Genomic DNA, 15,672 nt, shown 5'->3' on the forward strand with positions numbered 1-15,672 from the left:
CCTCCCTGTGGTGGGAGTGGGGGCAGGGAGGCAGCTTGGCTCTACGGGGCGGGGCCTCATCAGAAGGGGCGGGGCTGGGTGCTTGCCCAGCCCTACCTTCGCCGACTGCCCATGGAGCTCAACATCCAAAAGGCCAATATTTTTTAAAAATGTTGCCCGCTTATTTCAGTGCCTCCATGGCAGCTGAGCTGCGCCTTGAAATCCTGGGATAGTGGTGGGAGCTGAACGCTCTGGCTAATCCAGCCTTTGAAACACTAACCTGGCCCCCAACATCCTAAGAAGCCAGAGGCTGGGAAAGTTGAAATCTGGGTTTTAATCATTCCGCTCATCTTTTTGTGCACGGAATCGCGGTACTCCAATAGGGCCACTTCCAGAGTGGGCTTGACAAATGCTTGGGCCCTTCAGCCTCTTTAGTTAGCTTCTAAAAGACGAACCTTTCCTTTTTGAGTAGCTCCTGGCTAATCAGGACCAACTGGCCTGACGCATCGTGGGTTTTCCTGGACAAGGTCTCCAGCTCCGCTTCCAACCGCTTCTTTTCCTTCAGCAGAGACTCTGCCTTCTTCTCTCCAGCTTTGCATTTACTTTCCAATGCTAAGGGAAGAATAAAAGGGGAGGAAAAAGTCTACTAGCCCCTACCGATGTGCCTTTTATCATAGAATCATAGAATAATAGGACTGGAAGGGACCTCGAGAGGTCATCGAGTCCAGCCCCCCGCCCTCAAGGCAGGACCAAGCTCCGTCTACACCATCCCTGACAGATGTCTATCTAACCTGTTCTTAAATATCTCCAGAGAGGGAGATTCCACCACCTCCCTTGGCAATTTATTCCAATATTTGACCACCCATGGGTGGACCTGATTGGGCTGTGGCCCATCCACTTTCCATCCAGGTCCACGCACACTGGTTGGGCATGAGAGCTGACCCCGTTGTGCCTGGTGCTCCGGCCAGGGAACAGGGCTGGGGTGTACCCTGCCCACCTGAAATCAGGGCCCAGCCAATGGGTCCTTGTGGCTATATCACCAGGAGGTACAAAACCACCACAATCTAGTTCCCACCAGTACTGGATAAGGGAAACTTACCACTTACTTGGGCCTTTTGGGTTTCAGTCTGGGAGACCAGGGACGACACCTCTTTATCTCTTTTACTCAGCTTATCTTGCAGATCTTTAGGTGAACAGAAGGGTACGGGGAGAGGTGAGAGAGAGAGAGATAGTTTACATCCTGGTAACTGCTCTGCCTGCTCACACAGGGAAGGCCATCGGTGGTATAGAGACATTTAGAGCTCCATGTAGAGTCCTGCAAATCCTCATACATCCACGGGATGTGGATGCGGGTATCCGTGGCTCATTTTGGCAGATATGGATGCAGATACAAACTGTACATATCCACAGGGTTCTAGTTCCACGGCCCAAATTGGAGACAGATGCAAACATAGAAGTATCCACTAGGGATGTGAAAGGTTAACCTGTTAGCCAGTAACCCTTACCAGGTGGTGCGTGCCAGTAACAGGTTAACAGGCAACCCCGCAGGGCCGGTGGCAATAACATTTAACTGATTAAACAGGATTTTACATCCCTAGCATCCACCCTCTCGAGAGTGGCAGAGATGGGTGGCACCAGCAGGGCTGTGTCTTGGAGCATCTCATCCCCATTGGACCTTAAGTGAAGCAGAGATGCCAGACACCAGAGGATGGGCTTAAACAGCAGCCGACAAGTGAAGGAAGGATGAATGAAACATGATGATAAAGCAAACAGAGGAGCCTTCCATACGATTCCATTTGTCCCCAACCACCTTGGCAGGCAGGGGTGATGAAAAGAGCCAAGATAGACTCGGAGGTGGCCCCTGTACACAATCCAATCAAAGCCTTAGATTTGAAGTGCTGCAACATCCCGAATCGGAGACAGCTTTTTAATACACTTATGCACAGGGCAGGAGATGGACTTTGCTGGGCCGTGTGTGTGTGTGGGGGGGGGAGGGGGGCGCCTTGGTTACTGGCTCCCCCAGAAGCCAACCCTTAGTGTTGATGGACCCCGTTCTGCCTCCCACAGCCAGATCTCCAAGGTGCCTGGTCCATGCCACACGAGGGCTCTGGAGGCAACTTTAAGGCCGGGGGCTCCAGCTGCTGCTGCAGTAGAAGTGATGGCAGCCAGGAACCCCAGGCCCTTTTAAATCGGCAACTGCCCCCTTTGCCCTCCCTGTCGGCGGCCCTGCTTAAGCATGGTTTGTTCTGAGCTTAGACTCAAGAGAACTTGCAGCCAAACACACATGCACTCACTGACCATCTTAGATCAGCTGCTGGTGGACACAGGGCAGGGACCAAACCTCGTGCTGGTGTCCTACCCTAGTTATCCAACTCTCACTCAAGTATCTGCTTGGGTATAACACACACACCCACGTGATATTTGCAGGGCAGAGAAAAGGTGGCAGAATGAAAACTCGCATGCGTGGGGTGAAGAGAACAGGGCATGAAAATATTTCAGTCTGAATCCACACGGTGCATGAAAGATGCTCCATGAACTAACCAGCGTTTGCGCTGCATGACACTCAAACCATGCACAGCAGCAGCAAGCTGCATCAGTTCAAACAAGGATGCCTCCACACAGCAGGGCAGAAAGCATGGATCCAGGCCAAAGGTTTTCCAGACTCTGGAGTTGTTCAGATCCAGAGTTTGGCTCATTGCAGAGACGGAAACCACTGTGAAATTGTAGCTCCGAACCAAATCTGATCCAAAGTTCAAGTGTGTCCAGATCTAGGATTTCATTTCAGGCTTATATCTAATGTGTAGCAAGACGGAGGGAAAACTCCCAATTCTTCTACTCAACTGCAGCATGCATCCAGCATTCCCATTAATCCCTCTCTGACAGGACTGATTTTTGCTCTACGAGCCAGATTCGGCTGCTGTAAAAATCAGTGCCAGACAATAGATCACTGCCCACTTTCACCCGCTGGGGTCCTGGCCCATATTGTAGGGGCGAGGCGAAGACTTTGGAAGAAGAGTCCTCCACTGTATTTGCTCAAACAGACTGGACAGCCACACAGGTGAAAAAGCCAGTCAACCAGTGCAACCTACACAAAAGCACCAAGATGACGTAAATTTTGCAAGCCCACTTCAGCTAACTCGTCCTAGCTAGGGCGGAAGAGTGACCAAGCAGCTGCAAGAGGAGCATGTCAGCAAAATGCATTACCTTCCATAGCCTGCTTCATCTTTATCTTCTCTTCTGAAATATCGTTCGTTTCAATCATCTGAAATAAATGTAAAACACACATAGCTGCACATATGCGCCCACTAACTCTTCACTGTCATTATTCCAGAGAATCAAACCACAGTCCGTTAATTTAAAACTCCAGCAGGAAGAATAAGGAACAGGATTGGCACTAACGATCTTTGGTCTTCATATCTTACCAATCAGATTTACCCCCTTTTTCAAAAGAAATCTCACAGGTGATGTTTTTTTAAAAATAAAGTCATTTGAACAGCTAAGCAGTGAGGTGAGGAGCTGGCATTATCTTACTGGAAGGTTCAAATTTCACAGTGGATCAAAGCAAAGGCCCAGTTTCCATTTCTAGAGTATGCAAAAAAGAATCGTTAGGAATGGGATCAACCGTAAACTCTGGATGCAGGGGTCACACGCCCCAAAGCTAGAGGGCCGGGGGCTGATCTGGGGTTATGTTTGGGCCGTATTGGATAAGGCATTTTTTGGATTTTCATCATCAACTAGGAATTTGGGGTGTATCTGTTCTTGAAGCCTCAGCTTTAGACACCATAAAGGGCTGAGGATTGAAGAACAGGTGCTCAGCTTCTTCAAGGGGTGTCAAGTTGGATCCCTCCAAATTGCAAGTTCCTGAAATAAAGGCTGGTCCTCGGACTCCTTCTGGGTGTCTTTTGGTTTCACTCTAAGCTGGCATCAGAACTAATCATGGGATTTACAGCCGTGACTCCAGACACGCTACAGTCAACATGCAGAGTGCCTGATTCAGAGCAAAAAAGCAGCACACGCTTAAGTGTTTCTCTGAACTTAATGGGTAGCAGGTTTAAAACTAATAAAAGAAAGTTCTTCTTCACACTGCGTGTCATCAACCTGTGGAACTCCTTGCCAGAGAAGGCTGTGAAGGCTAGGACAATAACAGAGTTTAAAGAGAAGCTAGATAATTTCATGGACATTAGGTCCATAAAAGGCTATTAGCCAGGGGATAAAATGGTGTCCCTGGCCTCTGTTTGTCAGAGCCTGGAGAAGGATGGCAGGAGACAAATCACTTGATCATTGTCTTCGGTCCACCCTCTCTGGGGCACCTGGCGCTGGCCACTGTGGGCAGACAGGCTACTGGGCTAGATGGACCTTTGGTCTGACCCAGTACAACCGTTCTTATGAACTGCAGCCTCAGCCCTTTAGCTTTTTCACAATTAATTCCAGACTTGTATCATGTGGACCTTTCTCTGAGACAGGGCGATGGGAGGCAGCCGTGTTTAATTTAGACCACTGTCAGCCCTTGCAAAGCACGAAGGGCTCTGATATTAATGCCACAGGCATTCGTTGGGACAAATCTTCCTGCCACCCACAGCAAGGGATCAGAGACGGTTTTAAAGCAACAGCAGCTGTAGGAGAACATGAGATCGGTGGCCACAAACCAGACAAAACTGGATTCCCATAAGAAGGGCAACAAGTCAAAAGGTCACCGTGGAGTAGAATCCAGTCCCTTGGCTGCTCCCCATTTGGGTTTTTTTCATTTTTCCCCAGGGGCTGCCACGCTGTACCTGTCTCGGGGCCATGTTACTGTATGCTCACTATTGTCCCTTCACCATTTAACTACCATGACTCGATTCCTACCACTGGCCATAAGGGACAACTGCATGGATTAGCTACAGCCAAGGCCTCCATGCAGCAGCGCATCTTAACGCTGCTCAGCTTTAAGCACTTCTAGGTCCCCCCAGCTTCACCAAGATAGCTAAAAAACCAGAATTTTCCTCTTTCAATGGGAGTCTCCTGCTTTTGTTCATGCATTCATTCAAGCAACAACGCTGCATTTTCGTGGCCTTCATTTGCACCAGACAGTCAATACGATTGCTTTCTCTGACTCTTAGTTCTTTCACGACACTGAGCCCAATCGCATGCCTCAAACCCAATGGGAGTCTTTCCATTGACTTTAGTGGGTTCTGGATTGGACCTCTGGTTCTTTTTATTTACTCTTCTTTGGGTTTAGGATTGGATGTAGGTAGAAATTCTTTCACGTCCCCCTGGCATTTTCTACCAAGGAACTCACAGTGTATTTTCTCCTGAGTACAACGGTGCTGGGCCCCTGGTTCTATGGCTTTGGGTGCCACACTTTACCCTTTTGGACTTGTCTCCTCTGTACTTGGAATCCAGGCCTAACTAGAAAAGAGGGTGCCCAGCGGAAACCCCTTAAAATACCACTAATCAATGCTTAAAGAGTCTTCCTTCTCACGTTGATTCTTTCCTTTCTTTCACACCCAATACACCTGCTGCTTTACTAGTATTAAGCTGCTCCCCGGCAAACACAATTATAGCTGCTTAACTTTACAAGCGTGCAACCGATGGGACTAGTCCTGATGATAATATTAAATACACAGTAAATGTTTGCAGGATTGGGGCCTTCATTTGCAGCAGTTGGGTACCATTCAACTGCGTATTCACAAGCAAAGAATGCATAGTCCTAAATTCGCTTGTGGCTGTCTGTGTCCCAATGGGACAGGAGCTCTCTCTTGCTTTGAGTATTCTTTTCAGCTAGCGTCTGGGGTAAAGCGCAAGCACAGGAAGAGGATCCAAACATTCGGAGGCCCTGAAATGATTTTCCTATTCACAAGTGGTGTGAATAAGTCACAGAGCGATTCCTTTCTCCTTAGGTCATCTCATCGAGACGGGAGGGTACCATGAGACAGGCAGCAGGACATCACAACAAGCAGGCTCATATAATAAACTCGGAAGGAACAGATTCCTCCAGAGCTATGACCGTTATGACAGTTACTGCCTGTCTTTCAATCAGCACTGAGACACGGATGAGTCACCTTTAAGTCAGCCATATCCTCATGTGTGACACGTGCTTTGAGTGGCAGACTTCCCCTCCCCCACTGTTAGAGCATCCCCATCAGCTACCCCATTTCACCCACCCTTATGAACACCCCTGTCAGATAGGGACTTACCGATGCCCCGTCAGAAACGAAATGCACCTTCCCAACTTGATACAGCAGCTCCGTGGCAGAGCCAGCATAGATACACTGGCTACGTCTAAACTGCACGCCTTTTTCGACAGAGGCTTTGTCGACAGATACTGTTGACAAAGCCTCTAGATGCTCTCTTTCGACAGACTACGATCAGTACTGTCGACAAAGCAAGCCGCTTTTTCGAAAGAGAGTCTAGATGCTCTCTTTTGAAAAAGCACAGTTTGCGTGCAATAGCGCCTTTATTTGAAAGAGTACTTTCGAAAAAAGGCATTATTCCTCCTAAAATGAGGTTTACTGCTGTCAACAAAACTGCCGCGTTCTGTCGACTTGCTGTTGACAGAACGTGGCGGTAGTGTAGACGCAGGTTTAGTTTTGTCGACAAAGCCCTGTAGTCTAGTCACACCCACTATGTCCCAATTCTGTCTCCTGGCTTAACCACACAGCAGCCTGCCTCTCTCCTGGCTCCCACTGCCTTCCCTTGAGTGAAGGGTGCCCTTGGGTGAAGTCCTAGGGGAGGCAGTGGCCTTATCCCTTACCAGTTCTGTCTTTTCCCCTGCGCCATGGTCATGGTTCAGCCGTTCCGTAGCAGCGACACGTGCACGGAGCGCAGGAAGCGCCTCGGCATTAGCCACTCCGGCCCGCCAGCGCACGCCTCCTACTCCGGCTCCCTACACAGAGCAGTGCCCTTACGAGTGCCCTCACTTCCCTGAACTCGCACGGGACAGACCCCTCCACCCGGCGCAGGCAACCCCTCCTCCGTCCTCCCATGGGCTCGCCCAGCCACAGACGGGGACTGCTCAGAAGAGCAGAGCAAGAGATGGATAAAAGGGGAACCAAAAATATCAGACGGCTTTAAAGCCAAGGAGCCCAAGCAAATGAGAATGGGCGGTGGGTGCGTTAGGCGGGGGAAGGCGTTGCCTGGCTCCGCCCACACTCCACCCCCAGAATGCTTGCTGTAGGCGTACTGGGGACGGAGTACTGCTGTCCCTAGCGCCTGCCCTCTCTGTGCTCTGGGCTGGGGAGGCTGGAGCTGTGCCCACTCCTCCATTCCCGTGCTCTGGGGCCAGGGAGGCAGGGGGCATGTGCCACTCGCCCTCCCCGTGGTGCTGGGGTTGAGGAGGCTGGGGATGAATGCTGCTTCATTGCTTGGCGGGGGGAACACGGCTTGGCTCCCATGGGGGGCCAGGCCTGAGCAGAGGGGGCACCCACCACCCTTCACCCACCACCCATGCAAATGATACCAGGTTAACCCTATGAGGAATACTAGGGAGAAAGAACAGACAGAACAGCCCAAACCCATACGTTGGCATGCTGAGAAGGATGCAGAGCCTCCATGGACTGCAGTTTGTTCTCTAGGACAAGCACTTTTTCCTGCAGTCTTTGGATCTCCTGTTTACTCTGGGCGTCTGTTTTCTGTAGCGTCTCATAGTCCAACATCTTCTTCTCCGCCAGAGAAATCTGCTCTTTCAAGAAAGCTATTGCTTGAGCCTGATCTTTGTATTCACTGTGTAGCTTCTCCAGCTCGTGCACTCTCAGTTCGGCATCTCGGCACTTGTCCTTCATGTCCTGAAGTTCTAGAAGGTGCTGGTTTGTTTTGGTTTCCAGCTGCATTTTCCAGTTGTTGTTGCTTTCTTCTACTTCATCGCTGGCCTCCTGCAGTTTCAGCCTCAGGCTTTCTTTCTCCTTTATGTGAACCGCGGTCTCGATATCATGCTTAGCTTTAAGGTTCTCCAGTTCAAGCTGGTGTTCCATCTTTATGCTCTCTACCACGGCCTTCAGCTCAACTATCTCCTTGTGCTGGGTGTCAGGGCCTGTATTCAGGGTGGCTTTGAGGTCTTCCAGAGATTTCTGGTGGTCAGAAGCCAAGGTGTCCAACTTGGATTTCCAGTTGTCCATCAGCCCCATGTTCTCATTGGTGGCTTGTTGAACTTTATGTTTCAGGTCAACAATTTCCTGGGAGTATTTTTCATTGAGTGCTTTCAGCTTCTCTATCTCCTGCTGGTACTTCTTCAGGGTCTTTTCATACTTCTCCTTCAGCTGGCTGCTCTCTTTTTGGTGCTCCTTGCTGGCAGACAGCAGCTGGTCTCGCAGGCGAAGTGCTTCGGTCTGGAGACCAACGCCATGGTCTGGGGTCTCGGCCTGGTTGGAGTTCCTTAAGCATCGTCTCAGCTCCTCCACCTCACTGCGTTGGAGACTCAACTCTTCCTCCAGCTGAAGGATTCTAGACTTCTCTGCTACCGTAGTCAACTGAAACAATAAAACAAAAGGACACAAAGTAAGTTCTCACCTTTCCTCGCTGCCTGCTTTTCATTAGTAGACATGTTCCCATGACAGCCAAACCCCAAGCACAGTAGTAGCCAAAGTTTCAAAAGAAACATATCCTCAATCCAGTTAGTTTTTGCACCAGGGTAATTACCAATACTTTCTTGCACCAACGTCTTTATGTGGATTTTTAAGGCATGCTTCCAATTTGAACCATCGGGTTGCATCAGAAACAACATGCCTCTTTGGAACAACTGCTGTCATATTATCTATGAAAAGGTTACAAGGTTTATTAAAAATAATGTCCTAAAATACCATAATATTTCTGAACTGGGCTGCTTGCCAGGTGACTCGCTGCACACGCAGGAACAGGACAGATATAAAATCAAGATAGTCCACATTAGGAATGTTCCTTTTGATTTTGCTCAGCTCTTGGGAGCCTACAGTGCCTTTACCAATGTGTGGTTTACCCTGGTGTAAAAGGAAGAGGAATTTCACACATGGAGTCATGTTAGAATTTATTAGCAAAGTAAAAAAGGAGGATGCTAGAAGATGTGAGATAATCAACTGCTGGCCATGGGTTACACTGCATGACAGGTGTTTGAGCTGCTTCTTAGCTTTCTGAGTGTAATCTTTCTAGCTTGATTTGACTGATGATCACAGTGAAGTCGTGGGTTGTGTGGGCACCTTTGGGGTCAGAACAACAGACCTGCTAAGACGAAATGTAAAAACAAAGGAAGAAGCAAAGCTACAACGTTTACTCCTTTCACGCCAACACGGAACTGACCCATTCGATTTCTTTGGTTGGTCAGACTTGGGAATCTGGATGCCCGAGCCCCACGTTTCATGGGAGTGGGGGCAGGGGAGCTCAAATCCCTTTCACCAGTTTGGAAGACTCCAAGCTGGGCTTGGGTGCTCTCTACAGATTCACAACTGACAAGTTGATGTCAGGGCCCACAGGCTCCCAGGCAGCACTCACACCCTGGTCCCTCCTGGGCAGCCCACCCAAAACTACTGGACGTGAGGGGCGAGCAGAACTCCACCCCCTCCCATGAGAATAGTGCCTGGAGATGACGATCGGCCTCCCCAGTTGGACCGGCCATACAATTTAAGTCAGAAGGCGACACAGGGAAGTTGTTTGAGCAACTGGGCGATTTCCTGACCTGTGCTTGAGCCTCAGTTTCTGAATCTTCTTCTGGCCCCTGGCTTGGTTCCTAACCCCAGCTCTGACCCCTGGCTTGGACTCTGGGTCTGACCAGGAGGATGGACCACCTCTGTGCACCACAGCCTGCTGGCTGTTTTAAAATCAACTGCTCTCCCCACCGCACTACGTCTTCCAGAAAAGTCTTCTCCTCCCCCTCCCCAAACAAGGCTCCTCAAAGCCCTGATGTATTGCTCCTCTAGATACCCTCTCCCACCTTCACAGCTCCTGTCTAACCAGCCCACGCGACCAGAGCATAGTACTCTGACTTTGGGGCAGTTCCATTTACACTCTCCATCCTTTTCGTCTCTCTCCCATTGCAGCACGTACAATAGGAGGAAGGACATTTGAGCACTGACTGTCACGCCACTTTTCCACCTGTAGCTCAAAGGGAAGCAAAATGAATGGTGTACGGTTTAATCGTTGTTATTTACGGGGCGGTGTTAACCGAATGAAGCGCTCATGTCAGATGGCGTCATGGGTTTGAGAAGCAAACTCAAGACAGAAACGGGCCACCACACACAGACGTGAGGGGAACATCAGATGGAGCTACTATTTCTGAAGAGGGAGTGCAAACAACGTAAACAAAACAAAAACCATGGAAACCCAAACGCAAACCAAACCACAACAAAACCCAAAATTTGCAGCTGACAAGCAGGCTGGTCTGCAGGCAGGGCAGTGGGGATGGGATTACCCGGGTGTCCTCTAATTCTCTGAGGAGTTTTTCAGCCTGTGCCTTCTCAAACAGCAGGCTCTGCTCGAGCTCCCGTATTCGGGCATGCTCCAACTGCGTCTGAGTCTGGTCACACATAGGGAAGAAAACAAAAACAACAACAACAAGGGAGAGAGCAGAAAACAGAGAGAAAAGGCTGCAACATCATCTTCAGTGTACAAGACAAGGAAAGGCAGTTCACAATGGGAGGAGAATAAAGGTCTCAACAGGCAGGAAAATTCATCCAAACAGAAATAGGCTACTAAGGGATTTTACATGGCCCTCAGGGTGGTTATTTAAGCGGGCTCCTTTTATAGGGCCCTTTTTAGCAAAGCATCCCTATTCCAGAAGGGTGCTTCAATCCCACTAGAGGCAATGAGACTTAAGCAGGTGCTTACGTGCTTTCCCGAAGGGGGAGGGCATAGCAAAAACACTTCACAACCCAAGAGATTCACAGCAAGCTCTATGCATCATTTGAAGACCATGCAGCATAGGGTCTGTGCTCACACTGCGCAAGGGGAACCGCTGGCAGCTGCCTACAGGCTGAGCTGCACACTGCACTGCCCATTACTGGAATTGCCATTCACCTTTTGCAGTAAAGAGAGAGTCTGAGCTATGCATTAACTGCCCGCAAGCAAGTTCAACTGTAAAGGGGGTAGTGACAATACCAGAAAATATACCTCATGTAAGTGGGAAACAATTGCATAGTCAAGTGCTTTGCATTTGTACAGCATCTATGTCCTGGGATTTCAAAGTGATTTTCAAATTCTGCGTCTCAGCAGCCCCGTGACTCGGTTTGCCTGGTAACATGGCGATTACGTTACTTGCCCGAGTTCAGTGGCTGAGCCAGGATTAGAACCCAACAGTGCTGGCTTTATGTCCCTGGCCCTAGCACTCTTATCAATAGCAAAATGATTGTTTAAGCAGATCATCGCTAGCCATCGGTAAAATTGAAATTCCCTGGGAAGAAATGAGGCAGGAGGAGATTCCAGATGCAAACTTGGTTTCCACAATTTTAACTTGCAGAACAATTTTCTATAGAATACAAAGATGATCCGCCAAGACCACAAAGTGGCCAGGACTATCAGGTTATTCAAGTGATACTAGCCAATTTTCTGCCGCTTCCCCCCGCCCCTTCCTCTATTCATTTGTATTTTTTCCTTTACAATCTGATTGAATGTGGAATATCATGAATGTGCTTTGGCTTCTTTTCTGTGAATGGAGAAAATTTAAGTTTGCATCAATCTGCCTTTTTTTTTTTTCCTTTTTCTTTTTTTTTTGCGCAGTCTGGAAAATATTATTACATTTCAATTCAATTATGATGAAAATCCAGACTGCCAGGCACTTGCTGTATTCATGTAGCCATGAATACAGCAAGAAAAGGTGCATGAGATAATATTTTTTTATCCCCATCTCCACACAGCTCTAAGATCTCGTTCTTAAGGGCTGAACCAAGTTCCAGTCTCACTTTCAGTGCCACTGATCCTGTATTATTCCATTAACCTCAATGACATTACTGTGAATTTACAGCAGCAAGCCTAATGTCTTGAACTGAACCTTCAGCTCAGAAAACTCTAACCCCAGACATTCAGAATCTGTTTAAGGATGGCTGGTCATTTCCCACACACCCCATTCTCCAAAGGGTCAGCTCAGGTATAAGCGCTGAAAAAACAGGGTCTGTTGCTGATTCATTTCCAAACGAGTCCAGGAACCTCAAAAGAAGAAGTTCTCTCCAGAGATGAAAGTTGGCCGGTGCTGGTTGATATGGTTTACTGGTAAGAACCAGTCACCAGTATCGGTCTGTACACGCCCTCCCTTAAAGTGCTGCTGTGGCAGCACTTCAACACTTCTAGGTCATGTGTTCCTACTGGTGGTGCACACTCGCACATGACTCGGTGCACATAAAAATTATTCTGCACCTGGATGGAAAAAATCCTCACATAATGGAAAATATTAGAGGGGGCAGTGCTGTCGATGCGGGAGAGGGGGGAAAGAGTGCAAAAGGGGCAGCTGCCCCGGGGCCTGGCAAATTTAAAAAAGGGCCCAGCAGGGTTTTCAGCTACCCAGCAGCAGTTGGGAGCACTGAGCCCCTCAAATCACTGCTGCAGCCCCAGGACTCCTGCCTGCCAGCCATGGTACCAGAGGCCATGAAGGGCTGGCTGGAAGAGACCCCGCCCCTTCTGGGGACCCATAGCCTACCCCCTTGCCAAGGACTCCAGTGCGGAGCACACTGGTAGGCCTCCCTTTTACTTTCACCCCGGCTCTCTCACAAGATTCTGGATGCTGGTACTTCTGTTTCTGACTCAACTGGAAATACCACAGAGCAGCTTCTCCTAGCATTCCAGTCATCCCGCTGTTAGCCAGAACCTGGAAGACCAGAGGCGTCAGGAAATGAAAAATAAAGAAGTTCAAGGATTGTTTCCAGACCTCAAATAGGAGTTTTTTTCAACATCAGGATGAACTCACATGTCATCTCTTATTTCATACCAACCCTTTCATCCAGCCCTAATTAGAGTAGATCCACACAACTCCACAATCAGAGGACATTCCAGATCCAAACTTTAAGGCTCAGCTCCCACTTTAACCCTAATTACTACCCACAAACGATGTGCTATATGAATAGCTAATCTCTAACGAGAATACATGGGCCCTATCCTGAATTGCAGCAAAGGAGCACCCCACGCTAACTCCTAAAGATTTTAACATTTCCTATGACAAGTTCACCCACTATTAAAAACAGGCTTTAGTGCTTTCTTGCATTTGCCTCCCATTTTCTAAGGGCTAAATATTAAAGCAGTAGCACCCTGCTTAGAAATTTCTCATCTCATTTTGCGAGGCGTTTGAAAGCAAACTTCACAGTTCCTCCCTAAAAATCCACACGGTGACAGGGTGAGGTGTCAGAAGACCCCCTCCTGGGGTGCTGACTCCCCCGTCACGCAGACATCTCTGACTTTTAGAGAATCCCCCATCTGAATATGAGCTTTGCGGCTAAAATTGCAGCTACAGACTCCAGGTGGTCAAAAAACCCGTCTAACCTGCACAGTGTTGCCCTTGGTTGTGTCACCTTTTTGCGCTGGGCCCTTCCTGCCCAAATACAGCATCTCACCTTGCTCACACCCTGCAGTAAAAGGTCCGGCCACTGGACAGTGCGGTTGAATGAATGTTCCGGACTGTGCTGTGCTTGCTCATTCGCAGAGAGGGATGCTACTGCATGCGGACACGGTGACCCTCTCCCAATGGGATGTGCCGGAATGTCACCTCTATGCCTAAAGCACGGCTGGCTGGGAGCACAGCCGTCGGTTTTACAGAACGGCCTGCACAGAGGCCCTTGGGAACGTTTGCGTCGCTGCTAACATCGCAGCCTTTGAGGTAGGTCAGGCTCTATTTAAAACCCTAACATGCCTGTTACGTGCGCCCCACAGGCACGGAGTCGAATGCTTTTTAGAGTCTCTGTTGCCCAAGTAGGCTGAGTTCAGAAGAAACTTCTGGTTACTTCCTCCCGAAGCCCCGAGAACCAAGACACACACGAGATGCTTACTCCACGGGGAGGTGATGGTGCTTGGCAGCCTCAGAACCCCCCATGCCAGGACGATGTGCAAGAGCCTCTTCATGAAGAATGAACCCCAGAACCTCCTGGGTTCCAAACGCTGCAGTCACCGCTCCCCAAAGATGGCCAGCGGTAGAAAAGATGGGAGGGCAGAGAATGGGTTACTGGGCTTTTAACCTCTACGGCGTTTCTACACTGCAATGAAAAACCCAAGACTGGCCCACGCTGGCTGACCTGTAAGGCAGGAGGATCCCTGAGCTAGGGCTGTGGCCCCAGCTGCACAGTCACAATGCAATTTAAAACGCCTCACACGCTTGAGCCCCACAGCCGAGCATGTCTACTTGCAGTGTAGATTTACCTCCGCTGGGCTAGTTCACAGCTGAACACAGCTGGTCGAGACAGAGTGGTAAGCATTGGGTGGCCCTAGGGTGGCTTTACATGAAACCAGCTAGCCGTCCCAGCACAATTCCTCGGGAACACGTGTTCACAGAACTGAAAAGCCCTCTGGGAAAGTTCAAAACCTGACCCAGGAGCACAAGTCCAGCTGACTTTCAAGAGGGCGTCCGGTTAAGCCATTTAGGCGCTTTTGAAAATCTCAACCACCCCATCATGTTCAATCCCTTAGGGCAGAGGTTCTGAACCGGGGGTCCATGGACCCCCAAGGGGTATGTGAAGCCTTCTCAGGGGGTACGTGAGGTTCAAGTACAGGTAATTTATTGAATTTAGTTATAAAAAAAATGTTATTACCGAGAGGGGTACGAGATGTATTTAGCTGAGACCCAGGGGTACGTGTTCCGCAAAAGGTTCAGAACCGCTGCCTTAGGGTCTGTCTTCACCCCAGAGATATTAAGTCAGATGATCAGCACCTCTTAGCTCGGACATGAGCAGCCCTGCTGGCTGAGCCATGCCAAGTTACCTTGTCCTCACTGACACTGCGGGGGGGCACACCCCATGGTTCTTTGTGCCACTCCACAAATCTGTCCCAGTGAATTGTGGGGGAACTCATCTGTCCCTCAAGGGGCACAGAGGAATTGTGGGAAGGCACTGGTGGATGAGCAGCACTTGAGTGGTGTAGCCTGTGCCCTCCCTGCAAAGGGGGCAGGTTACCAGCGTGAGGTCAGGTCCACACTTAGGGAGAAAATTGACCTAAGATAATGCAACTCCACATACGTGAATAACTAGCTGGAGTTGATGCACCTTAGGCTGAAGTTCTGCAGCATCCCCACAGCAGGAGGTCGACAGGAGAAACTCTTCTGTCAACTTCCTTTACTCCCTGTGAGCTGGTGAAATACTGGAGCCAACGGGAGCAGGATCAGTGGTCGATTTAGCAGGTCTTCACTAGCCCCACTAAATCGAACCCTGGGAGATCTCCACCGCGTCAATCTCCCTGTAAGAGGAGACAAGCCCTGAGTGAGCATCTCACTCGGGTGTTAGCCTATAGCCCCGGCTGGGCCAGGTAGCCTGGGCTGACAGCACTAAGCATGGGTGAGAGGATCTTCTGTGCAAATAATGGTGTGGAGGTTGGTAGCAACACTTGAGGAATATCCCAAGTTCACGGCACAGTGAAGACCCACCCCAAGGTGTCTCTCTCTGCAGAAAAAACCCACCTTCCAAAAGCCCCGTTACATCCTGATGATCCCGATTGGTTAAATCCAGCAGCCACTGCTCATGGCAAAAGCAAAGCTTCAGCAAAGCTCTCTGCACAGTATTGGTTTGCACACTCTCAATCCGCCCCTCCCTCCCCCCCATTCTGCTGCTGGGTCATCTCCTCTCA

At 49.4% G+C, this 15,672-nt stretch overlaps 1 protein-coding gene across 4 annotated transcripts in view; it reads right to left on the bottom strand.

Annotated features, from left to right (window-relative positions):
* The window catches only part of CLIP2 (CAP-Gly domain containing linker protein 2), a 164,747-nt gene that overhangs the window by 17,031 nt on the left and 132,044 nt on the right, over positions 1-15,672 (bottom strand). For 3 of the 4 annotated variants that reach the window (XM_075904303.1, XM_075904302.1, XM_075904305.1), the window contains 5 exons: positions 10,334-10,438; positions 7,479-8,423; positions 3,184-3,241; positions 1,079-1,162; positions 435-591 (listed from right to left, as the gene is read on the bottom strand). In XM_075904303.1, the coding sequence (XP_075760418.1) occupies positions 435-591; positions 1,079-1,162; positions 3,184-3,241; positions 7,479-8,423; positions 10,334-10,438 (1,349 nt within the window). The remainder of the gene's footprint in view (positions 1-434; positions 592-1,078; positions 1,163-3,183; positions 3,242-7,478; positions 8,424-10,333; positions 10,439-15,672) is intronic. The other variant, XM_075904306.1, reaches the window with a different exon arrangement.

Source organism: Pelodiscus sinensis, chromosome 21 (genome assembly GCF_049634645.1).
Source record: "Pelodiscus sinensis isolate JC-2024 chromosome 21, ASM4963464v1, whole genome shotgun sequence".
In the NCBI taxonomy this organism is placed as follows: Eukaryota; Metazoa; Chordata; order Testudines; family Trionychidae; genus Pelodiscus; species Pelodiscus sinensis.